This window comes from Triticum aestivum, chromosome 3B (assembly GCF_018294505.1).
Source record: "Triticum aestivum cultivar Chinese Spring chromosome 3B, IWGSC CS RefSeq v2.1, whole genome shotgun sequence".
Taxonomy (NCBI): Eukaryota; Viridiplantae; Streptophyta; class Magnoliopsida; order Poales; family Poaceae; genus Triticum; species Triticum aestivum.
Window position 1 is genome coordinate 818,895,477 of NC_057801.1, and position 25,345 is coordinate 818,920,821.

The following is a 25,345-nucleotide window of genomic DNA, read 5'->3' on the forward strand; positions in this document are numbered from 1 at the left end:
GCACATTCTCCTGCAAACGGGAGACAAACTAGGAGGCTTTGCGGGCGTCCGGACAGCAGCCACACCTGCTTATGACCACCCTGGCCCAGCCCCCCCCCCCTCCTTGCCAGTGCGTGTTCCCGCCCAACGTCAGGTGTCCGCATTCATGCCGCTGTAGAGTTGCCGCTCCGTTTTGGCGTCGGCCCAGTGCAGACATGATCTCTCACTGGCTCCGCCATTGAAGCGGCGCGTCAGCCGAGAACGCCGCTCGTGACACGTCCTCGGTGTTCGCACATGTTCAATACTCCCTCCATTTCATAATGTAGTGCGCCCACGCTTTCCAAGATCTAAGTTTGACCATAAATTTAACCAACGAGACCTACTACAGCGGGAGCAAAATTATACCATTGAATTTGTACCGCCGCAGTTGGTCTCGTTGGTATCGAATTCAATGGTATAATTTTTGCTTCCGCCGCAGTCGGTCTCGTTGGTTAGATTTATGGTCAAATTTAAATCTTCGAAAACGTGGTCAAATTTAAATCTTCGAAAACGCGGATGCACTACATTATGGAATGAATGAAGTACCATCTACTCCCTCCGTTCCCAAATAGTTGTCTTTCTAGGCATTTCAAATGAACTCGACATACGGATGTATGTAGACATATTTTAGAGCGTAGATTCACTCGTTTTGCTCCGTATGTAGTCACTTGTTGAAACCTGTAGAAAGACAAGTATTTAGGAACGGAGAGAGTATAATCTATCATGCTTCCCTGCGTATGACAAACATTGCCACAACATTGCTCCCTTTACCTGCATCCGCCATTGCGGACATCTTGCAGTGCCGACACCCGCCTGCGGATCTCCCAGGGCTTCGCCCGTGGTCTCTTGTAAGTTGTAACCGGAAGTGTTCAATCAAGCCCGATCCCGTGCCTTTTTCCGGTGAGATGCTGCTGCAGTCTCCATGGGAGTCCTCGCTCCCATATCGGTCGGTATCGAGGCTGCGCGACATAATTATGGTTGTTGCAGTCATTCAGATTACTGCCTATAGAGCTCTAGTATGGCTGAACCCTGAACCCTGAAACATGCGACCAGCTATTTCCTCGTCATAGAACACTACAAGTAAGTTGCTCAATAAGAGGTATGAACCTAACCTTTCGCATAGCAACCCTCAAAGCAGATATATCATCTAAAGCCTTACCGTAAAAATGATCAATCGTAATAATGGTAGCAGGGTTATTTAAAACAACACGTAATGAAGAACTAAATCTTAAGGTACAACAATAGCAACGCTAGCAAGTGGTACAAATATAGAGGGGGGAAATACCAAGCATAGTGCGAAGGAATACATTTAACTTCTACAACAGCGATTGGCTTACAAGTGAAACGACTCAATATCATTTGAAAGAATCCCATTTCTTTCTTGGTTGGACTAACCCAAATGGTAATTTCCATCTTCCTGAATTGGGGACCAACTATGAAGAGGCGAGTCTCAGAGTAAATCCGGTAATCTTGAGTCGGTCTAGTAAGGAAAATTCCTTGTTTTGTGCTTGCCATTTGGCTTGTCTTCGGTAATAAGAAATACTAAGGGATGAAATTCATTGTCAAATCTGTTGGGCTGTTCGCATGGAAGGAGGCAAAATACTAATGCAGCGAAGATATTGAAGAACAGAAAGTGGTTCCTCTAGTGATTGGCTCGTCGTAATGCTTTGCACTGCACACAATAAAGAAGAACCTAACGTCGTTATTACATCTAATTGTATGCCGGCAGCAACAATTAGCCTGGAGAAGACTGAAGAAGAATACTAAATAGGAGGCGATGGACCCAAAAAAAACTGACCGTACATGATGATGCTTAGCAGAGGATTTGGACATAACTGGCATTACTGTATTCCAATGGACACAATACTGAGCTTGCGGTTATGGCCTACCGCAGCATCTTCCCATCCACGTTTGATGTCACCGTCAACTTGAGAGTGGAGTCCGACTTCATTGAGGTTTTGGAGCTTTCGGATCTGGATGCCGGGAAGAGCACCTAGAGCAGGACAGAGCAAGTGGAGTGAAACAAGCTTCCTCAGATCTTGAATAATTATTTCCTCAAGACTTTGCATGCCCACGAGACATATCCGTTCCAGGCTTACGAATGCATCCTTGTCTTGTATGGCAAGCCCCACAAGATTGTTCTCAACCAGCTTCAGAAATTTCAGTTGGCATCTCAAATTACTGAGGCCGATTTGGATTGCAGCTCCACTAAGATTAGTCCACGAGAGGCACAGCTCCTGTAGACTAACCAGCCTTGCAGCAACTGGACGGAAGCGCGTCAGATTGCCGCGCAGTTTGAGTGATGTAAGCATGCCAGGATCTTCCAGGCAATCCAGGAAGGATTGCGAAGACCCGCTGAAGTCAACAGAGAGTGAGTAATCAACGTTGGGTGTACGGATTCGGTGACTGGTGAATACCTTGATGCCTTCCTTAAGACCAGTCAAGTCTGTAGACTCATTTGTCATGGAATCACACCACATCTTCACCTTCCGCAGCTTCCCCATATCACTCAACAGTTGTGGAAATCCCATGCCGTTGCCGATGACGATTCCTGCTAGAGTCTCCAGGACACTGTTGTCCCTCAAGAAGTCCTTTAGCTTTGACAATTCATCCTTGAGCTTCAACACCTTCTTTACCTTCTTTGCGCCCTTCTTCATCATGCTTGGATTTTCATCTGGGCAGTCCACTCTAGATAGCCGAAACTTGCCAAGGAGGTGTTTCAATCTGGGCAACTTGAGTAGATTTGAGGACACCGTCACTACCGCACTTGTACTCATATCGAGTGTCTCTAACTGCTGCAGCCGCCTTATTTCACTCGGAACTTCTTTAATACTGCTCCCGAGGCTCAGATATTTCAGCAGCAACAGATCGCATATTTTTAAGACGTGATTGGCAGTCACATCAGCGCACTCTTTAAGATCCAACACCCGCAGTAGCTTATGATTATCAAAATTCAAGATAGCTCCATATTGGGCACCCGCAGTTGGAAAGACCACCATAGTATGGAGACAATGTACATCTGGCACATTGAGTCCGCCGTTGGCAGCAGCCATGTAAGGATGGAGAGAAAACCGGCGAACATATGCTTCTTGAAAGGTCTCATTCTGACTTGGGCCACACAGCAAGGTGTTAAAATTATCGATCACGGCCCTGGCGCAAATGTGGTTGAACACCATACCTGGAGGTTGGCATCTCGTCACCTTTCCATTGTTGCTCTTCTTAATGGACTTGACAATATTCTGGCCGATGAGAATGTCCAAATGCTCGGCCGCCACTTCCTGAGGAAAACGGTACACATTCTCAGGCACCTTCTGTATGGCATGGACAAGTAGTCCTTCAGCCAGCCATCGCCTTATTAGAGGATTCCTCCGAACATGATGATGAAGTGGGAACATGCTGAAATATAGCAACATGTCCTCGACAACAATCCTCTCATAGTCACTGCCAACAAAACATTGCATTCTTGCTACAGCTGCGTCACAAAGTGCAGAGCAGGTCTCTTTGTAAGACATCCCAGTGCCCACCTCTCCAACCAAAACCAGGCAAGATGTGATGCTATCTGGAACAAGCAGTGGTGGATCGTTATCACAGATGCAGGGTCTCACTGCTGACTGGATGTCCGTCGTCACGATGATTCTGCCGCCCACTCTGTTGGCCCAAGGGAAGGCACATATTTTATTGTACACCTCTTCTTTCGTGACATCATGAATTACAATCAAATACCTGTATAACACATAATTGACAAGAAATGAGGTAAATAAAACACAATCGATTCTCCTCTGCAGCCACAGGGTTATGAAAAATGGATGAAGTTGATACAATACCAGGAGAGTCCATGGTTCAAAAATAAAAAGAAATGAATAAGAGTATTAGTGGATTAGGAAGGTCACGAATAAGAGGACAACCCCCAATATGTTTTATTGCTTTGCCTGACTATCAGTGAGATGAATATCGCCTTTTAGGTTCTGAAATTAGTGGTTTTTTGCATTCATTTTAAGTTTCCCCAATAAGAACAGTTAGCCAAAATGTGCACACTCTGTTGAAAGCAGGGGAAAATGGACACTATTAGGCCCTGTTTGGAACAGAGGAAAAGCAGAGGAAATGGACACTCGGCTGAACTGAACATTGTTACTGAAAATGGGGGTAAAATTAGATATAGAACAGATTGGAGACACACCTTTCTTTGCTTAGCAGTGATCTGAGCTGATGATCGATGCCGGAGCTGGCGCCGGACCGGGATGCGACAGGCATCTCAGTGCCGAAAACCTTGAGAAGCAGTCCTTGGAGAAAACACAAGATGGAAAGGAGCCAGCTGAGGATGAGCATGCCCAGCCCAGGGCGCCGCTCAAGTTGCCTGAGTATCTCCGTCAGAACATCATCCACGGTTCTGCCCACCGCACTGACCCACGCCCGTTGACCAAATTGCCGACGGACTTCATTCTTCTCATAGACCCGCCTCGCAAGATCAGTGTTCTGGCCACCGAAGCCAATAGCGCAGATGACCTTGGCGTTCATCTCCGATTGGTTCTGTACGAGGGCAAGAAGATCTTCCTCTGCATCATTCGCCGTCGGATTTGGAGCAACTTTTCCGTTCCTCGGCTCCCCCTGGCCGGTATAACGGTGTAGCGTCTCGGATGAATCTTGTATTCTCTTCTTGAGGTCAGCGATCTCGTGGGCAAACTGTGTGGGAGAGGTCTTCTTGATCTGGAAGTTGTCGATGCAGTCTTGGATCTCATGCGCCAACCTTCTGAGTTGCAAGATCCAGGTTCTCCGCAAATCGCTGATTTCGTTGCCTCTCCAGCGAGAATCTCCGAAGGCAGCTTGCATAAACTCGAGCTCACTTTGAATGAATCGAACATCAGGCTCCAGCTGCTTGCATGTGTCACCTATCAGCTTAAACAGGTTCGGCAGGGTGGCCTTCAGCAAGGCGCCCACTATGGCAGCCTCCATCTCTCTTTCCTTGCTCGATGATACAACACTCCAATCTAGGTGGGAATGGTAGGGGGGAGGGGTGGGGGTTGACTTGGTTGATTTTGGGGACTTTTGATGTTAAGAGTTGGAGAGGACAGAGGAGGAAGAAACATTGGGGTAAAATTCAGATCGGTGTCTGTGCACTTTACATTTAGTCCCCATACTATCTCATAATTCTATAACACATAATACAGAAAATGAGGGAGCTCTCTTTTTTTTTAACAGAGGGAGGGCCGGGACGTGGAGTTTCTAATCTCAAGCTCAAATGCTCCTCGATTAACAGTAAATTAGAAAATAAAGTAGAAAAAAATCTGAATTATTTGTGGCAAACTTTAAGAAATTTTTGGAGTGCATGCAAAAATTCATCACGAAATCACATCGGTGCAAGGGCGATAAAAAAATCAAAAATGATGTTGTGAAAATGTTACTCTCAAACGCATTTTAGATCTCTTTTTTGTGTTTTTTCTGCCACGACTTCCTCCAATGTGATTTCGTGATGAAAATTTGCATGCACTTCAAACATTTCTTAAATTTTGCCAAAAAATCAGAATTTCTTTGTATTCTTTTTATTTTACTGTTCACTTCGGGAGCATTTGAGCTCGAGAAAAAGAAGGATACCCCCGAAGTGGCTATTCATTGAACTTTCAGACACATTCTTACATCATGGATACAAAATTCATAGCTTACAAAGTTGCTCAGAGCGAGCAATACTGGGCATTGCATACCCCTATGAGATGAGGTAATACAGTATGTGGTAGGGGATACAGTAGATGTTTTTCCAGCGACTCTTCTGCACAGTTATGAGCAACACCATTCAAATTTCTTTTGATGTGGTCTATCTTTAAAATAAGAGACCTGAAAACTTTAAAATATTCTGCTATCTGTGAACGGATTTTCCAATGTCCCGGGTTTGAATATATGTCGCCCGCGGCAGCACCCACATTGGACTAGGGTTAGGGTTAGGGGTAGGCCAGGGCTAGGAAATATACACAATAGATCGTAGATCATATTCGTGTTCATGTTCATATATCTTGTTCATAGATCATAGAACGTATTCGTGTTCATACAACGTGTTCATAGATCGTATTCGTGTTCATATTGTGTTTGTAGATCATAGTAGTGATCGTATTATTTGTTCATATTGAGTTCAATTTATAGAAACTTTTGTTGATATTCGTGTTCACAGATCGTATTATTGTGCACATTATTTGTTTTCATATTTACTTCAGTTTGTAGAAACTTTTTGTGTTCGCAGATCGTATTATCTGTTCATATTCGTGATCGTAGACCATATTATTGTGTACATTATTTGTGTTCATGTTGAGTTTAATTTGTAAAAACTTTTTGTTACAGGGATTCATAATAAGCGTTAATGTTTTGGCGAAACGTTGATTTATTTTCGTTTCATCAAATTTCTAGCACTTAATATGTCCATTTTTATGCAGAGGTCATGCCAAAAAAATCGGGTATTTCTAAACTTATGTATCTGCATCTTCTAGGGCATTGTTTTGTTTGTTGTTGATTGATATTGCGTTGTAGTAGATGTCTTCAAGTTTTTATAGGGATTCATTCTAAGCGCTAGAGTTTGGGCGAAGCGGATAGTTCACTACTGGAATCAGGATCTTTGCCGTCAGCCAGCTCTTTGCCGTCTGCTAGCTGACGGCAAAGAAGGTCTTTGCCATCAGCTTACAGAAAGCTGACGGCAAAGAAAGAGCGAACGGTAAAGAGGGCGTTTGCCGTCAACCTGCTCTTTGTCGTCTGCTAGCTGACAGCATAGAGGCTTTGCCGTCAACCTGCTCTTTGTCGTCTGCTAGCTGACGGCGTAGAAGCTTTACCGTCTGCTAGCGGACGGCAAAGAGGGTGGGTGGAGGACAAACGAGAACGACCTAACGGCCACTTTCTTTTGCCGTATGCTAGCGGGCGGCAATGCTTCTTTGCCGTCAGCCAGCAGACGGCAAAGAAAATGGCCGTTTTAACGGCCGTTTCCCCCCGGCCCACCCCACTAGATAGGCTTTTTGTCGTCTGCTAGCAGACGACAAAGAGCCTAGACCTAACTGAAAAGGGGCCGGTGCCCGCGCCCCACCTCTCTCTCTCTCTCTCTCTCTCTCTCTCTCTCTCTCTCTCTCTCTCTCTCTCTCTCTCTCTCTCTCTCTCTCTCTCTCCCGGCCCTCACCTCACTCGCGTCGCCGCCCCCGGGCTAGAGCCACCCCCGCCCCTGACCCCCACCGCCCTCGCCGCCCCATTGCCCCGCCCCACTGCCCCGGCGCGCGGCGCGCCGCCCCCGCCGCCCCAGCAAGTCTCTTTACTCATTTTGTAATGCATCATCTTGTAACTAACTCCTTAGTAACTTTGCTTGCAAACTTCTTGTGATGTGTATTACCAAGAGGGCCCAGAGATACCTCTCCGTCATACGGAGTGACAAATCACAATCTCGATTCACGCCAACTCAACAGACACCTTCGGAGATACCTGTAGAGCATCTTTGTGATCACCCAGTTATGTTGTGACGTTTGATAGCACGCAAGGTATTCCTCCAGAGTCTGGGAGTTCATTGATCTCATGGTGGAAGGAATATGTCTTTGACATTAAGAAAGTAGTAGCAATAAATTGAACGATCATATGCTAAGCTAACGGATGGGTCTTGACCATCACATAATTCTCCTAATGATGTGATCCCGTTATCAAATGACAACACATGTCTATGGTTAGGAAACCTTAACCATTTTTTGATCGACGAGCTAGTCTAGTAGAGGCTCACTAGAGACACGGTGTTGTCTATATATTCAGACATGTATCTGAGTTTCCGATTAATACAATTATAGCATGGATAATAGACGTTTATCATGAACAGGGAAATATGATAATAACCAATTTATTATTGTCTTTAGGGCATATTTCCAACACCCGCCACCCTAGTATAAGTGTGGGAGGAGGCAACATGACCAAATATAGTTGTGGCGAGCGACTGCCAGAACCCGCCACCCGCTATTTGAAAATATAAAAATGTTTGGCGCGTGGGTGCCCAAATATTGTTCTGGCGGGTTCAAAATGCCGCCCGCCACAGATGTGGAAGAGAACTGTGGCGGGCATCGATCTGCACCCGCCACAGTAGCTTGCCAGCTGGGCACAAATTAGAAAACGCATAGCTGTGGCGGGTTATCTCGGCCGCCCGCCATAGCTACTTGTGGCACTGGCGGGCAGGTTTTAGCGCTCGCCACTGTTCCTTTCAAAATTAGCAGTGGCGGGTGCCCTGCTTCGCCCACCACTCATTAGGGTTCACCTATAAGCCCTTTCCCAGTAGTGAGGGTGTGATAAGCCCCTTTGAAAGGACGGCCTCAAAAGAGAGGGTCTTAGCCCGAAAATTTCCCCGAGTTGGTAAGACAACCTCCAAAGAAAACTGAGGAAACTTGTTTTGAATACGATCCAACAATATTACTTTTATGAGATATCACTTGTATTTCACAGACTAAATCTACAGTCAATGTTTGCCCCAAAATACAAGAGACCAAATAAACAAACTTGGACGGGGAAGTATGAGCTCAAACCAACAACCTTTGCTTAAGCTCCAAGATGCAAAGATACAGCTAAGTTATTTATTGCCTCATTCTCTATTAAACAACTATTAATCTATAACCTATTCGAATGGTTGTATGATACCTTGTGGATTGCTGACATTGATATAAACTTACCAACACTTTTATATTGTACATGTTATAGGAGACGCTCTTAAGCACTCAGTGTCAAAAATTCTTATATTATGATAGCGATGAAGTACATACGATCACTGCAATTGTGTGTACTTCCGTGCAACACGTTGGCTAATAAATAATTGTAGGAGGATGACAAATGGACCGACGAGTCCATCCGCGGGTCAAGCCGGCTGTGATATTTTATTACAGTACTCCCTCCGATTTATATTAATATTTATCTTGGATTTGTCTAGATAGGGATCAGAGGGAGTATATATTTTTAAGAGATTAGGTCATGGATTTTTAAATTATGCATCGTGTAAATCTAGACTATGCTACCTTTTTTTATCAAAAGTTGACGTAAAGTATTTTAAGACTAGTTACAATGGGTAGTAACTTAGACTAGTAACATGCATATGTTACTAGTCTATGTTACTACCTCTATAGTGGGGAGTAACATATGTGTAGCGTCATGCAACACTTCATTTATTAGGTTGTAGACTCATCTTGTCTTGGTATGTGTGATGTTACAGTAACTAGCTATGTTACCATATGCCCATATTTCCTCATTTATTACTCGTCACATCATCTGTTTTGCTTAGAGATATGTACTGAAGCACCCCTACATCATATGTTTGTTTAATTATTGTTGTTTAAGTTTGCTGTTTAATTATTGTTGGTGAAGTTTGCTGTTTAATTATTGTTGAGGTGTGTAACTTTTAATGTTTCCTTCTAATTATTGTTGAGAAGTTGTGGAGCTTCTCGGTGCCTCCGCCCTCGCTGACAGCCCTGTGTTCTTTTCTGCGCGAGGTCGGAGCTGTGAGTGAGGGTGGTTGGAGCCAAATAAAGATCAGGAGAGATGGCAAGTGGAGCTTTGCTGACGGAGCGGAGACAAAGAAGGTGGGGTTAGATGCCACATGTGCCTGAAAGAAACAGCTTCGCTCTGGGACCGGTTGATGTCACCCCGGCCGGCCTGATTAGTGTAAGACAATCAGTAAAATATTGGCCTTGGGAGTTGCTTCTTTAATCATAAGTCTCCTTCCTCTGCCTCATCCCTTTTCACACAGCAGGATCTAGATCTCACCTCGCGTCCATGGAAGTCTCCTCTCCTATCCTCTTTCTTGGACAGCTTGAGAATTGATCCGGCAACCTAGCTCGGAAGAAATCATCACAAGCTTAATTTCCCCTTGACTAGGTTGCAGCTGCAGGGCCTCGATCGGCAGGTAATCACCTTGAAACGAGCTTCTCCTGAGTATTTTGACCCCGTATCTTCTCCAAATCTCATTTGTTCTAGTTGCATGCGCAATCACCGTATGGAGATATCTGTGTGTTTCTTCTGCTAATCGGAACTGCAACCAATATGTATCCAGTAATAATACAGACGACTGTTGTTCTGGACCTCTTTGAGTCCATGTTTGGATCCCATCTAGCTCGTCTTGGCTGGATGGGATTTTATTTCAAATTCCATGCCATCCGACAGAATAGGAGTGCGGCTATGCATCTTTTCGTTTTTCTATTGCAAAACACAGGAGTGCGTGATCGTAGAAAGAAAAAAAAAACTTTATGAATCGATGGAGCAGCTGGGCCTGGTACCTTCACAAATAATGCGCTTGCTCTTGTTGTAGGGGTTCCGTGACATCTAATTGCAAATGGAACGCCGATCTACTGTCACACGAATGGACCTGGAGTTCATGCTAATTGATGAAACGGCAGAGCCCATGGCTCTGCCACTGACACTTCTGCGTCATATCACCGATGATTTCTCTGCTGAGCATGAAATTGGCAGAGGTGGGTTTGCGGTGGTTTATAAGGTACAGCAACTCTGAGCTGATCCGGTCTGTAGGGAAAACTGTAGTTGTTGCTGACAAGGCAACTTCTCTCTGTAGGGAAAGCTTGGGAATAGGACTGTGGCAGTGAAGAGGATGTCCAATACGTTTGTAGATGAAAGCGAGTTCCACCGAGAAGTTCAATGTCTCATGATGGTTAAACACAAAAATATAGTACGGTTTCTGGGATATTATGCTGAAACACATTGGACTATGGTAACCCAGGAGGGAAAATTCGTTATGGCAGATGTAAACCAAAGATTGCTCTGCTTCGAGTATCTTCCTAATGGGAGCCTTGATAAGTATATCACTGGTAGGATAATGTGGCCCGCAAAGGTTCTTTTAACCTGTATTATCATCATTGAAGATCATCTATTTTCAGTTCACCATGTCGCATACTATCTATACATTTGAATAAGTACGTCAAATAATACGAAGCTGCCTTTATCATGTCCCCTTTGTAGATGCATCTTGTGGACTTCAGTGGAGAGACCGCTTCCAAATTATCACAGGAATTTGTCAGGGGCTACATTATCTTCATCAGAATAGCTTTATGCACTTAGATCTAAAGCCCACAAACATATTGTTGGATGATAATTTAGTACCAAAACTTGCTGATTTCGGTCTATCTAGATGCTTTGTTGAATCACAAAACTGGGCTAGTACTTCGATACGTGGAACAGCGTAAGTTTGCTAAGCCTCTTGAAAGTTCAATCTTTTTCCTTCTTCTATGATTTATACTAACACTACAACATCTTGCTCATTAACCGATCACATGGATTTCTTTTTTGCAGTGGATATATAGCACCCGAATATTATAACTATACTGAAGTCACACACCAGCTTTCGCCCCTTCTTGATATCTATAGTCTTGGTATAATAATAATAGAGATACTCACCGGCCGGAAGGGGAATATTGACGCTGATGAGGTAAGAACAACTAGGTCTTCTTTCAAAAATAAAGGTTGTACTTTAAAACTAATGCATTACTTGCTTATCTTTTTAGATGTAGCATAATATCTCTCTCTTTCATTTTTAGCAATAAATCCACCATGGACTACATATTTTGACTGAAAGCCTTAAAAAGATCCTGTGACATTATAAATATGAAAACTAGGATTTGAAATTTTGAACCTCTAGTTGATGGAAGGCACTCACAACCCTACCACACTTCAACAGGCGGTGGTTCAACTATATATGTAGAAAAGAAAGACATGTTGAACTACATCTGAAGTACTGTCACGTTGCACCGATATTTAGCACTTCAAAATCCCTCAAATTAGCATGTTGAACCAGATTGAAATCACGGTTTTAGGCTTTTAGCTATAACATTTAGTGCATTGTGTCGTAATTTTTTTAAACATGGTTCAACATGCCCGAATATACCTTTCCTTTCTAATGTTGCCTAATGTAGTTCTTGGTAACACATCGAATGGTGGAAAGAGAAAATTGAGTGCACAAGGATCTATAACATTTAGTGCTGTCATGTTGAACTACATCTGAAGTACTGTCATGTTGCACCGATATTTAGCACTTCAAAATCCCTCAAATTAGCATGTTGAACCAGATTGAAATCACGGTTTTAGGCTTTTAGCTATAACATTTAGTGCATTGTGTCGTAATTTTTTTAAACATGGTTCAACATGCCCGAATATACCTTTCCTTTCTAATGTTGCCTAATGTAGTTCTTGGTAACACATCGAATGGTGGAAAGAGAAAATTGAGTGCACAAGGATCTAACAACATTTCCTTTCGACTTTCAAAGCATCAGGATAACAACTAGATTTACAAATGGACCAAAAATGAGCATGCACTTAACGGAGACACTCGTAGCAGTAGTATAAATTGTTGAAAATGGAAATAAAATGAATCAAAATACATATGGTTGGATGAGTAGCAGTTTCCAGAAAAGAGTATATTATATTCATATTCGTTTTGATTAGGCGTAGATCGTAATGTCTATCTGGCGGTTGTCGGTCATGCTTTAGTCTTGAGTGACCGGTTATTCTGCCTGGTCTTGGGCTGATAAAGTTGGAAATCTTTTATTTCTATCAATTCATCTTGGCGCATGTTTTGTGTTTTCTTGAGAGAAAAAATCTCACCAACCATGTCCCAGTTATCTCCAACTGGAACTTTGGATGCATATTTCTTTTTAATTCAACTGATACCTGGTTTCTTCCGATATGTGAGAAGAAACTAGGGGCACACCCTAATTAAGTTCTTGAGAATTTTTCATTGTTAGCTTGAGGTCTTAGTTGATGTGGTTTTGCGTAAGCTGTTGACATCATGTATGGGGCTAGTATATAGTATTGCATACTTTAATTTCATATTTTAAGAGATGGTGCTTCTTTTCGTAACTCACAAATTCTATTCATAGGTAGTTGAAAGTTGGAGTAACATGGTGGAGAAATCACATAGCGACGTACAGATGGAACAGGTACGCATATGTGCTGAGATAGCAATAGAGTGCATCGACTTCAACCCGGCAAAGAGACCGGATACACAACATATAATCAGTAGACTCGATCAGATAAAAATCATGGACGGATATGTTAAAACTGGCATGATTACTTCACATCAGGTAAGATCACTCACATGCCATCCATGATATCCTTCCCACAATACTTAATCTTGAGAGCTCGTGTACACCTCCCTTTGGACTTTTGGTGTACGAGCTAGCAGATGAAGTGAAGTGTCCTTGATGGTTATTTTAATAGGCCAAAGATGCTCCAAATGAACTGCATCAAGATACGACTGACGCACCAGGAGAGACAAGCTTTAAGGTGAGCTCTCATCTGAAAGTACATGTAAATAGTGATATGTTCGTAAATTCAAGATACGTATATCTAGGGCCTGTTCGGATGCACTCCGCTCCGCAACTCCGCGCCCGGAGCGGGCGGAGTGGCACCGAACGCTGCCGCTCCTCGGAGTAGAAAGAGTGGAGCGGAGCTGCATGTAGTTCAATTCGGCGGAGTGGCTAATACCGAGCTCCGCGGGCGACTCCCTTTCTCGATCGATCGAAATTGCTTTCTCTCTCGCAGCGACCCCCCGACCATTGAGCCAAAGCATCATGCCGCCACCACCCACTAGCGTCGTTCCCTGGCGGGCTTGCCGTCCACGCCGCGATGCGCTCCCTGATGGCCGCGTCCGTGCGCGCCGCCACCGCGCGCTCCAGGGCCGCCGCCCCCGCCCGTGCCCGCTGTGCACCAGCAAGTCAGAAGAGCGTGCGGGCTCTGTGCTGACGGCGTGGATGCAGTTCCCGAAGTACTCCCCCGGCAGCGCCAGCCAGAGCCGCCCTCGGTTGTTGACGGCCACGCGGAACGCCGTCTCGTGGTCCGGGACCAGCCGCCGAGCGCGGGTGACACACCGCCGCATCAGCGAGCCCAAGGCCTGGAACCGCGTCACGGCGGCCGCACCTGCCGCGTCCCCGGCCGCCAGGAGCTCCTGCCTAGCCTGTTCCTTGAGCGCCGCCAGCGACTCCACTGAGAAGTACAGCACGCGCCCGCGCAGTAGCGTCCGCGCCGGCCTCTGGATGAGCTCCAATGGGTCTGCGCATGGCAGCACGACCGGTGCCTTGCTGCCGGGAGGGACGACGTCGGCGACCTCGACGCGGCCGGCGACGGCGTGGAGGAGCTCGACGGCCCCTGCACCCTTGTGATTGATTGTTCATGGACTATGGAGTGGAGTCAGTTGCCGAACATCTTATCAACTCTCGATTGGGTGGGAAGAGCCATCAGTCCAGGAGCTGGGAGTGGAGTGGAAGATTTGAAGGAGTGGAGTGCATCCGAACAGGCTCCTATTTGTTATCCCTGTGCCCTCATTATTGCTAACACTTGGCAAAATATTTTTGAAACTATTTTTTTGAAGCAAGAGGAACAATTTTCAAATGCCAATTTTTCGAAAAAGAATTATACATGTATATATTTACATCTTCGGCGAGCCTGTTAATTCTCATGAACGAAAGATAATTTTTGCACCTGCGTTGCAAAAATATTGTTTCTATGGAGTCACTATTTGTGGTAGTTTTGAAAAATACGAAAAATGTTCCTCCATTCACCATTTGCGTTGATGATATTTTTGAGATATGCCCAACAAAATCGGAAAGGAGGGAGTATATCAGATGGATGAGAACACAACTTCCTACTTGTTTTTCTTCAAATTATCATGGAGGGAGCCTCAAATTAGTAAACATAATATTTTATTTTGGCAAAGTCCGTACCGATTCTATGGAGTCACTAATACTAAATTATTTTTTCCCATTTGGTCATTTTGTTCTACCAATGATTTTTGATATGATATGTGACTGGCATACTCATTTGAGATTTTGCCTCTTGCAGGTGTTAAAGATTGGCGTCGGTGCTATCTCAAAACGGAACTTGAAGAAAAGAAAGATTCGGGCGGCCATGGAAAACAATCCTCACCATTCTGCTTGGCTTGAGGGGACGAGAGAGATGGAGGAGGACCCAGTTACTGTTTCGCTCGGCCCCTCGGGCCCTCTCTTCCAGAAGCTCCGTTCTGTCATTGCTTCGCAAGACAGTCGGCTGAAGAGGGTTAAGGTTGAGATCTTGTTTCTCGGCCAAGGACTCAAGGGATTGTGCAACGGATTTAGCAAGGATCTATTTGAGGCGCCGCAGGATAGCATTACCAGGTGCTGGATGAGGCAGGTCCGGGATCTGTGCTATGATACAACAGACTACCTCGACCAGGTCATGCACTTCATCCAATACTCCGGTACTGGTAGGGGTAAGATCCGTATTTTTTGGGGGAAACGTCTTGGATCCAAGATCTTTCGGGTTTCCCGTAGGCTCACCTGGGTTTCGTTGCCAAAAGTGAAAAGGTTGAAGCGAGGCCTCATGATTGCAAAATTATTAGCATTGCTAGCTCGTGTCGAGGATGCAGATGAAAGACGCGAAAGATTCAAGATTTCTCCACCGGAAGCCAGCAAACATGACTATTCACAAGCCGCCAGAGCCGGTATCAGCCACCCCATGGCCCGACTTCCCATCCAACTCCATGTCGACAAGCTCATCAAGCTGCTGGCCTTCGAGCACGACGACAATTTGATAGAAAAAGAACTCAAGGTGGTAAGTATCTTTGGATCTGCAAGTTCTGACAAGACAGCAGTTGCGAAGACCTTATATCACCGGTATGGAGGGAAGTTCCAGTACCGGGCTTTTCTACGGGTGTCTCGAGATCCAGATATGAGGAGGCTTCTCACCGACATGCTCACACAATTCAAGGCCCCACCAACCCATACAGTTTCTGATGTCCAAGGACTTATTGAAAGTATCACCAAACATCTGCAAGGAAAAAGGTATTTCCTATCAATTAATTAAACAAAACGTGCTGTGCTATTAATAAAATGAACCTAATGGCAACTAGCATAATTCTGCGTTACTCCATCTTTGCTTTGGGGCTGTCTGGATAAAGCCCCAAATAAAGGCCAAAATAAATCTTAGTTAACCCATTTTTTTTATTAAAGAAGAGTAAACTAGTAAAACTAAAAGCAAGGGGGATACCTCTGTGATACTAGTTGTCGGTGTACTAAAGTAGGGGTACCTTAGTATCCCGAACTTGTGCACGGGCAGTTGCAGCGCCCCGCGGCAAGGCTTGTCGGGTGACCGCCCAGGTCCTCCGTGGTTCCTTTGGAGCCATTCAAGAACAAAGTATTCAAGTCAAAGAAACAAGTACCCGGCAAGATGAGCTTGCCGGGGAGGACAGCCAAGGACCCGACAAGAGGAGCTTGCCGGGAAGGACAACCAAGGCCCCGGCAAGAGGAGCTTGCCGGGAAGGACAGCCAAGGCCCCGGCAAGAGGAGCTTGCCGGGAAGGACAGCCAAAGCCCCGGCAAGAGGAGCTTGCCGGGCGCGACAAGTCAACGACCGCGGCAAGGCGCTTGCCGCGGCAAGCAACCACTCTGTACCCGCGCTCCAGCTCACCCACCAACGTGTCGCTCTGGGACCTTTCCAGGCGCACGTGGCGGGAGGCTGTGCAGCCAGGGGTACGCGGTGGCACGCGGCGATGACAAGAGCGCCATCGTGGCGAGCGGTGACATCCCTGACGGTGCCTTTCTGCACTGTTCGGGCGACACAGACGGGCATTTAATGCCCTTGTCCCCTGCCGTCAGGGTTAGGTATGATACACTGTACGAGTAGCTGCACCAACTACATCGCTTTTACACTTTTGCCCTTGCCTACGTTGCCACCTGTCGGTGACCCCTTTGAGCATATAAAAGGAGGCCCATGTGCAACGTAGAGGAGGGTTAGACATTCCAGAGCTCTCACGCTCGGTCTTGTTAGCGGCTGGTACGTACTGTAGCTCCAGCGCTCCCGAGCAAGAATACAATACAATCCACAAAGCAGCAGTAGGGTTTTACGCATCCGTGCGGCCCGAAGCTGGGTAAACTGCTCGTGTGCCTCGCCTCGATCTGCTCTTCGTGCGATCTCCGCCCCCGCCGAACCGAAAGGGGCCTCCGGTCCCATAGGTGTTCGAGGAGCCAGTTTCCCCCGACACTAGTTGAAAGATTAGGTCTATCAACTAAGGGGAAAAAATAGGAGATTTTTCAGCCAGATCTTTGTATGTGATACATATTTTGTGCGTAATTTTGTCCTGCCTTCTGTATCTTGTTCTGTTTATCTCTTGTCTTTTGTGTAAAATAGTAATATATTTCGGTTGGCCAAAAAAAATCTGCAGGTACTTAATTATAATAGATGATCTATGGTCCACGTCAGCCTGGGATATTATTATCCGAGCTCTTCCTGATGGTGATTATTGCAGAATAATAACAACAACACAGGTTGAGAATGTAGCACTGGCATGCTGCAGTTACCAGTTAAAGCATATGTATAAGATTACTCCTCTTAATGATGATCAATCAGGAAAATCTGAGGGTGGTTGTATTACATATCCTAGTTCCGAAGGGATGAAAGAAGCTCTAAACCTTGTGTATGATAATCTTCCACCCCATTTGAAGGCATGCTTGTTATATATGAATATGTATCCAGAAGGATACACGACCAAGAAGGATGAATTGGTGAAGCAGTGGGTTGCTGAAGATTTTATCGGCTCAGTACAAGGACAAGACAGAGAGAACACCGCGGGATGTTATTTTGATGCTCTCGTCAGTAGTGGACTGGTCCAGTCCGTAGATACCGATCATAATGGTGATGTGTTGTCATGTACGCTTCACCACATGGTGCTGGATCTTATCAGACAAAAATCCATGGAGGAAAACTTTGTCACTGTTGTGAACTATTTTCAAACAATTCTAGGACTTCCTGACAAGGTCCGTAGACTGTCTGTCCAGTTGGGAGGTGCAAAAGGTGCAAATACTATACCAGACAATATGAGAACATCCCAAGTTAGATCACTACTATTTTCTGGATTCTTCAAAGGTGTACCCTCCATTGTAGAATATGGGCTTCTTCAAGTTTTGATTCTTCATATTTGGTCTGATCAAGACAAGACTTTTGACCTCACTTCAATTGGTGAACTATATCGACTGAGATATCTGAAGATTGTGTGTAATATCACTGTCAAGCTTCCAGGCAAGATTCGAAGGCTGCGGCACTTGGGTACTCTGCAGGTAGATGCAAGATTAGCGGTTGTTCCATCTGATATTATTCATCTGGATAAGTTGCTGCACCTCCGCCTTCGGAGTGAGTCTATTTTGCCTCATGGGGTTGGCCATATGACATCTCTTCGTACTCTGGGTTATTTTGATCTCAACAGTAACCCAAAGATCAATTTGATGGATCTGCACAAGCTGACAAATCTGCAGAATCTTCAGCTCACCTGTTCTACAGTACCACCAGCTAAATGCCTTGAAAAGAATATGCAACTCCTGAGCTCAGTCCTTAACAAACTTAGCATCCTGCAGTCTGTAACTCTTGTACCTGCTACAGGCTCCTCCAATGTAAATACTTTACAGGCTGATAATGATACTGGTGCTTCAGGCATGATCATTTCATTTGATGGCTTCAGCAGTGTGTCCCCTGCCCCAGCCCATCTTCGGAGACTCGAGTTGTCGCGTCGTTGCTGCATCTTCTCCAGACTCCCAAAATGGCATGGTGAACTTGCGCAACTCTGCGTTCTTAAGATTGCAGTCAAGGAGCTATCGAACGAAGATACTGATATACTGAAAGGGTTACCTGCCCTCACTGTTCTGTCGTTGCATGTCATGACAACGTCTGCAGAAATGATTGTCTTTGGCAAGGGAGGGTTCTCAGTTCTCATATACTTCAAGTTCACGTGCACTGTGCCTTGGCTGAAATTTGAAGAGAATGCAATGCCTAACCTCCAGAAGCTCAGGCTAGGTTTCAACGCAACAGCAGTGGATAAACAAGGGATCATTATTGAGCACTTGTCATGCATTAAAGAGATATCTGCAATAGTTGGTTGTGTGAACGTTGGTGCAGGGTCTGCCTGCCAGAAAGCTATTATGAACGATCCAAGAAATCCTAAGGTGCAATGGATGGGCTCCATTTATGTTGGTGACGAAGGTACAGGACACCTGGTGACACATGAAGCCCAGGAATATTACAGAGCTCAAGGTAAGGTTTCAGGGGGAGGTGAAATCATGGATGAAACTGATGGAATTCAAGATGAGAACAATGAAGCCGCTAATAAAAACAATCCAAGAAATCAAATGGTGCAATCGATGGGTTCGATTTATTATGGTCTCAAAGGTACAGAAATGGTGACGATAAGACCCAGAAACCAACCAGGGCAGTTGCTGATGACTGTGCTGGGCAGGTTGCTGAGACCCATTATCCCCACACTTCTGGCCAGCATATTGTGCTACGTATTGGGATGGTTGCTCTCGAGCATCATCCGCTCGGTCCCTTTGAAGCAGCGTTCCATGGCCACGCCCACTAGCTGGGATGTTGGCACAGCTGGCTGGGTCATTGTGCTGGGCTGGTTGCTTTCGCCCATTATCGCCTTTCTCTTGCCCAAGACCCTTTCCTGTCTGGGCTTCGACACATCCAAGAAGCTCCTGGAACTGGAGAACTGCATCATCCCAGAACTGCAGCAGGCGATGCGGGCAGTGGATCAAGAGAGGATGACGCAGAGAGTGGAGAAACTGAAACCTGATGTAGCCACGCTGGACAAGATGGCCGCCATGCTGAGGCATTCCCAGGAGGAAGCGGAAGACATCTTTGATGATGCTAAGCAAAAGATCGTCAGTGGTGACATCGTCTATGATGCCGTGCAGACCTGCAGTGACTACTTCTACAGGAGTTCTCTGGGGATTACAGGCATCCTCCGGAGAGGATCGTGTCAGTTACTGCAGTGGGCACAGAGCATCTCCACCTTGTTTCAGTGGTTCCCACGCATGCATGCATATATGTTCTTTACCATATGTTATGAGACTGCAGCCTCAAATTTCTCGGGGAGATGGTTCTGTTGCTTGTGCAACTCCTTTGGCTTGTTCATCAACTGTTGTAGGTCCATGTTCTACTCGATAGTTCATGCGATTGAGTTGGCCTGCTTGTATCGAGACTGGTCCTATGACGTGGTTGGCATCATAGGTTACCAGGTACACACCCAACCTCACCTATATACTACTCCCTCCGTCTCATAATGTAAGACGTTTTTTGTCACTAGTGTAGTGTCAAAAAACGTCTTACATTATGGGACAGAGGGAGTATCAGTTTAAAGTTTAAACTAGTCCTATGTAAAACTTTGTGAGTATATGCATGTAGGTATAAACCGTAAACACATGGCAGGAATATTCTTTTTTTATCCAAGTTGTCATGTAATGTGGTAAGAGAAAAGAATCTCAAATGTGAGAAATTTGTAGAAATACTTGATACACTCCACGTTTAAAGTTTCTCTTTCAAACTTGCTATATAAAAGTTTATACGGGCCAACATTCCATGACCAGTTGGTGGCTAAGATCCAATACATCCAAGTATAGTATGTATGTGTATGCATGATTAATTTGTTACCATCTGAACCAAACCTGTTCGCACGAAGAGTTCTTCAAAATATAGATATATTATGATATTATTTTTAATCTGCAAAAAAATGGATATTATTTTTAATCATTTCACATCTTTATTTTTCCTCATGGTCAGTTTCGCCCTACCAATGTATTTTGTATTTTCTTTTTCAACACATTTTTTCCAATATTGATATCTAATCTTATCAGCACTATAATGACCTATCTCTAATGTAGAATATATATGATTGCCATGCTCATTTGGAAATCTGCTTCTTGCAGGAGAATGCCACTGTGTTAAGTTTTTTCCTTACAGCAATCTCAAAACAGAACTTGAAGAAAAGAATAGAGAAGGTACAAAGCACCATTAATGAAGTTAAGAAGTCACAACTCTTGTGTGTAGTCAGCAAGAACACGCCGGATGATATTGCCAACAGGAACAGGTGCAGAATTAGAACTGCTAGCAAGCTTAAGGTATTTGGTCGAGAGGTGTTGCGTGATAATATCATGGCAAAGCTCCGTGAGACACGACATTGTGATGCACCAAGCTCGAGTGCTTGTCCATGTTATTCTGTGGTTGGCATATATGGTCTTGCGGGGTCAGGGAAGACTACCTTTGCACAATATACTCGAGATTTCATAGAAGGGTGTGAGGAGAAACTTTTTGACACCATTATGTGCATTCATCTTTCGGAAACTTTCAGCGTGGATGATATATTTCATCAAATGCTGAAGGATATTACCAAAGATTGGCATTCCAGTTTTTCGGATCGTGGGGAGCTGGAAGAGAAGTTGAAGGAATCGTTGAGTGACAAACGTTTCTTCTTGATATTGGATGATCTCTGGGTGAAGAACAAGAGCGACCTACAGCTGCAGGAACTACTCTCTCCGCTCAATGTTGGGAAGAAAGGAAGCAAAATCCTAGTGACGGCTCAAGCAAAAGATGCAGCTAGAGCTCTGTGTGCTGATGAACCTATTAAAATGCCTGATTTGGATGAGGACCAATACTTTTCTATGTTTATGCATTATGCACTTGGTGGTACAAGTGTTGTTGATGAAGAATTCATACGAGTTGGGAGGCTGATTGCTGAAAAGCTACACCGATCGCCTATTGCAGCAGTAACAGTGGCAGAAAAGCTTGAGACAAATGCAGATATCCATTTCTGGAAAAACACTGCAAACAATGACATGCTGAATGACACCATGTATGCTCTTTGGTGGAGCTATCAACGGCTTGATCCGGACATCAGGCGCTGCTTTGAATTCTGCAATATTTTTCCTCGAAGATCCAAGCTGAGAAGGGGCGAATTAGTTCGCCTGTGGATAGCACAGGGGTTTGTAAAGACCAGTTCTGCAAACATGGAAGCTGTAGCTGAGTGCTACCTTCAAGAGTTGGTGTCATACTCATTTCTGCAACCAGAAGGAACTAGTTCTGAATCTTCTGATACGGATTGCTTTACAATTCATGGTCTGCTGTATGATTTATTAGACAAGGTCTGTGGAAGTGACTACTACAGAATCGAGAATGCAAGGAGCCAGAGAGGAGAAAGCTGGAAAGGGGATATCCCTGAAGATGTCCGCCATCTTTTTGTTGAGAATTGTGATGGAAAAATGATTGAGAAGATCCTTGGATTGAAAAAATTACGCACTCTCATTATTTATATTGTTGAATGGGATACACCAGTTGAGGAAAAATTCATCAACGGTATATGCAAGAGGCTTCTTAAGTTACGGGCATTACACGTTGCTTTGAGACACGCATATGATCCAATCAATGCACCCAATAAGTTCTCCGTCCCAGAATCTATTAGTCAATTAAAGCATCTACGGTATCTTGCTTTCAGGATAAACCACCAATGCACTGTTCTTCTACCAGGCGCTCTAAATAAGCTTCAGCATATCCAGCAGCTAGATTTTGGTTCTTGCAATATTTTGGGATCTACCTCTCTTGATCTTCTCAACTTGCAGCACATAATCTGCGGGGCCATGAAATTTCCTAACATAGGCAAGCTGACTTCACTCCAAACGATCCCAGGCTTCACAGCAAGTAATGAACAAGGTTGTGAGTTAAAGCAGTTGAGGGATCTTAACAAGCTTCATGGAAGCCTGCGGATTGTTGGACTTGAAAATGTTAAAAGCAAGGAGGAAGCTCTTGAAGCCAATCTAGCTGCCAAGGAAAGGCTCGCGGAACTTAAATTGCACTGGGAAGGTGATGATGATACAGGGTGCAGTCCAGAAGTTGAAGCAGAGGTACTTGAGGGCCTGTGCCCTCATGTGGGGCTTAAAACACTTCACATCTACAGCTACGAAGGTTCGAGGTGCCCAAATTGGATGGTGGGTAAGCAGAATGTTGGCCTGCAAGAACTTCTATTATATGGATGGAATCAACTTGGACCTGCTCCGGAAATTGCGGTCTTCCCTTGTCTTCGTATACTCTGTCTTTGCGACTCCAGCTGGGAGGCGTTACCAGATGATATGGAGCACCTCATGTTGCTCAAGGAACTGGATATCATTAGATGCGAGAACATCCGATCTCTTCCCACACTTCCCAGGTCTCTTGAGTGGTTTTATCTTGCTTCCTGCAATGTGGAATTCATGAGCTCTTGTAAAACAGTCGGACATCCAAACTGGCAGAAGATTCAGCACATCCCCGTCAAGGGAGTTGATATCCCAACACCAACACGTAAGACTGTAATCCCCTTTGTTCCCTTGTTTTTACATTTTGGATGTGTAGACATGCCTCCATAGTCTGTTACTAACTCTGCTTATGTTTTCTGTTGACCCATTTGCTAGCTAGCCTCAGAAGAAGAAGCTGACTCTGATGGGATATTGGGATTACATCAGAAGGCTTTAGGCCTTGCAATGCAGTCAGGCTGTTAAGGGAATGTGCAGCCAGCAGGAAGGTGATTTACAACTTGAGATACCAAGAGAAAGCACAACCAGGCCAGGCCACTCGATGTGTGAGATTTTTTCTTTCTTTCCTTGTCTTGTTCATCTTGATATTTGTTTGTTTGTGCACTGTGATTTCCAGAGTAAACCAGACGTATATTACCGTACTACAGTTTAATTTGATTATTACAGTGAACCTGGCGTGTATTGCTGTGGACCAGAGTAATCTACTTCCACCTATATCACTACTAAAGTTGTGTCATGCATGGATTACTACTGTGGCTGGGGTGCATTAGTTGACAGTAAATCTGCTTTCATAGTAATGTTTGTCAGTACTAGTGCCATTTATTTAGTGTGCTATATATGTATGCCAAGGACTTGGATGCTCTGATCTTTCGTTTATTATTATCGTGATGTCTGTCACGTTCTGTTTTTATTCTTGGCTCTTGTCGTCGTCCAGAAAATCTTGCAATTTCATTTGAAGAAGCTAAACTAATTCACAAGATCCAGATGCTTCAGGATTGGTTGTTGATGAACTTACATAGTCCTGTTATTTCAGTCTATTAAGCAACCTGAGAAAAATCAGGCCAGAAGTTATCAAAAGGCACCATATTAGGTTCACAAATTATGGTCTAGTATTACAGTCTTCTGCTAGAGTGAGTTTATATTCTAGCTTCAGCAGCAACTGTTACTACATTTATAAGAGTAGATTGTCCACCAGCAGTTTCTGTGGAATAGTTTAACTCACTAGATTCGGGGCGTGGCTTGCCATGCGTCACCCTTTCAGATGGATAAGTCGCTGGATAAACCGTTATGTAGATCACTGAAAACAAATAGCTCTACGGACTTAGACAAAGGCCATCAAACAGTAACAACCATTACTATGCCAACATTACAGTTATGTTACTATTAACGGAGGGAGCTATAAGTTTAAGTTGTAATAAGTCATCTGATATATGCACATATTTCGACCTTATTAGCTATCATAACGTGTGTGTTGTCATGCTTATGTAACGTCGTTAGCTCATTGTGATACTTATACATAAACTGTAATAATTGCTCAATTCTTAGCGTTAATTGCTACTATCATTAGAAGGGAGATGCAGTAATCCTCTCAAATTAAGGTCAGTATCATCATGCAGAATGCATCTCATGTCAGCAATCTATCCTGATTCCCTGCCACTCAAACTAACACCATAGCCCTGCCCCTATCGTCGCTGCCTGCACGTTGTGGTGCAGACGCCTACTTGTGGATCTCCCATTACCCGAGCCGCTATCTCCCCTAACAGTATCATCGTTCCTCCCACAACAGAAAGATGCCCTTGGATTCCTGACCTCTTCCTCCATGTATTCCTCACCCTCCTCGGATCAAAACAGAGCTCCAACCCTGTAACAATTTTCTGATAGCCAAAGATGACCATTTTGTCCGAGTTATGCTGGCTAAGCGTTAATTGGTTGTAACAGGACGTTACTCTACTTTACTTAAAATAATATATATTTCAACAAACAAACAAACAAACACAGCTTGATTTTGTTTTACTGTAGTGCCTCGTTTTGTTCTCTGACCCGGTTCAGAGATTCGAGACCTTGGAATCATTCTGATGGAATGTTGACCCATTTGTCATAGTAGCTTATGTGCTTGTGTTTTGGACTGAGTTCCGGGATTGCTGGGACGTATTCCCGGTCTCCATTTCAGTAACAAAATACTTAATTAGCACGAGTTGTTTCGGTACCTGACCTGACACAAATCTTGGCTGAGCTCCACAGCTGAAGAATAGGAGTGCCCTCTCTGTTCCGCCACATCCAAAAACAACTGCAGAAATTAAATTAGTCAGACACGATATTGATTCAGTGGGTTGCAGCAAGAAGCACCTTGTTCAATCTGAAACCGACGGGCGGGTCGATGAGACGAGGTGAAATATCTGTACGGAAACACAGGCGAAATATTTGTAACACAGGCAAGAACTCTTTTTTGACTGTTCCATTTTAAACTACTTCAAAATCTTGTCA

The 25,345-nt window shown here is 44.5% G+C and overlaps 2 protein-coding genes across 9 annotated transcripts; one reads left to right on the top strand and one right to left on the bottom strand.

Annotated features, from left to right (window-relative positions):
• Positions 1-1,159: 1,159 nt before the first annotated feature.
• On the bottom strand, positions 1,160-5,060 carry LOC123072641 (disease resistance protein RGA4). 2 transcript variants are annotated; one of them, XM_044496240.1, is made up of 3 exons: positions 4,196-5,060; positions 1,822-3,741; positions 1,160-1,690 (listed from the first exon to the last, which is right to left on the bottom strand). In XM_044496240.1, the coding sequence occupies exons 1-2, from the start codon at positions 4,966-4,968 to the stop codon at positions 1,860-1,862; spliced, it is 2,655 nt and encodes an 884-aa protein (XP_044352175.1). In that variant the 5' UTR covers positions 4,969-5,060; the 3' UTR covers positions 1,160-1,690; positions 1,822-1,859. The 2 variants fall into 2 exon arrangements, with proteins under 2 accessions (XP_044352175.1, XP_044352176.1); XM_044496241.1 differs by having other exon boundaries at positions 1,817-3,741.
• Positions 5,061-9,657: 4,597 nt separating this feature from the next.
• On the top strand, positions 9,658-25,139 carry LOC123072642 (uncharacterized). 7 transcript variants are annotated; one of them, XR_006435295.1, is made up of 12 exons: positions 9,658-9,901; positions 10,304-10,489; positions 10,565-10,817; positions 10,969-11,188; positions 11,299-11,434; positions 12,882-13,085; positions 13,222-13,287; positions 14,842-15,818; positions 17,197-20,041; positions 20,729-23,129; positions 23,244-23,406; positions 25,103-25,139. XR_006435295.1 is itself a non-coding variant. In XM_044496242.1 (11 exons), the coding sequence occupies exons 2-11, from the start codon at positions 10,328-10,330 to the stop codon at positions 23,324-23,326; spliced, it is 7,347 nt and encodes a 2,448-aa protein (XP_044352177.1). In that variant the 5' UTR covers positions 9,659-9,901; positions 10,304-10,327; the 3' UTR covers positions 23,327-25,139. The 7 variants fall into 7 exon arrangements, 5 of the variants coding, with proteins under 5 accessions (XP_044352177.1, XP_044352179.1, XP_044352180.1 ...); XR_006435296.1 differs by having other exon boundaries at positions 9,664-9,901; positions 23,240-23,406; XM_044496242.1 differs by having other exon boundaries at positions 9,659-9,901; positions 23,244-25,139.
• The last annotated feature ends 206 nt before the right edge of the window (positions 25,140-25,345 follow it).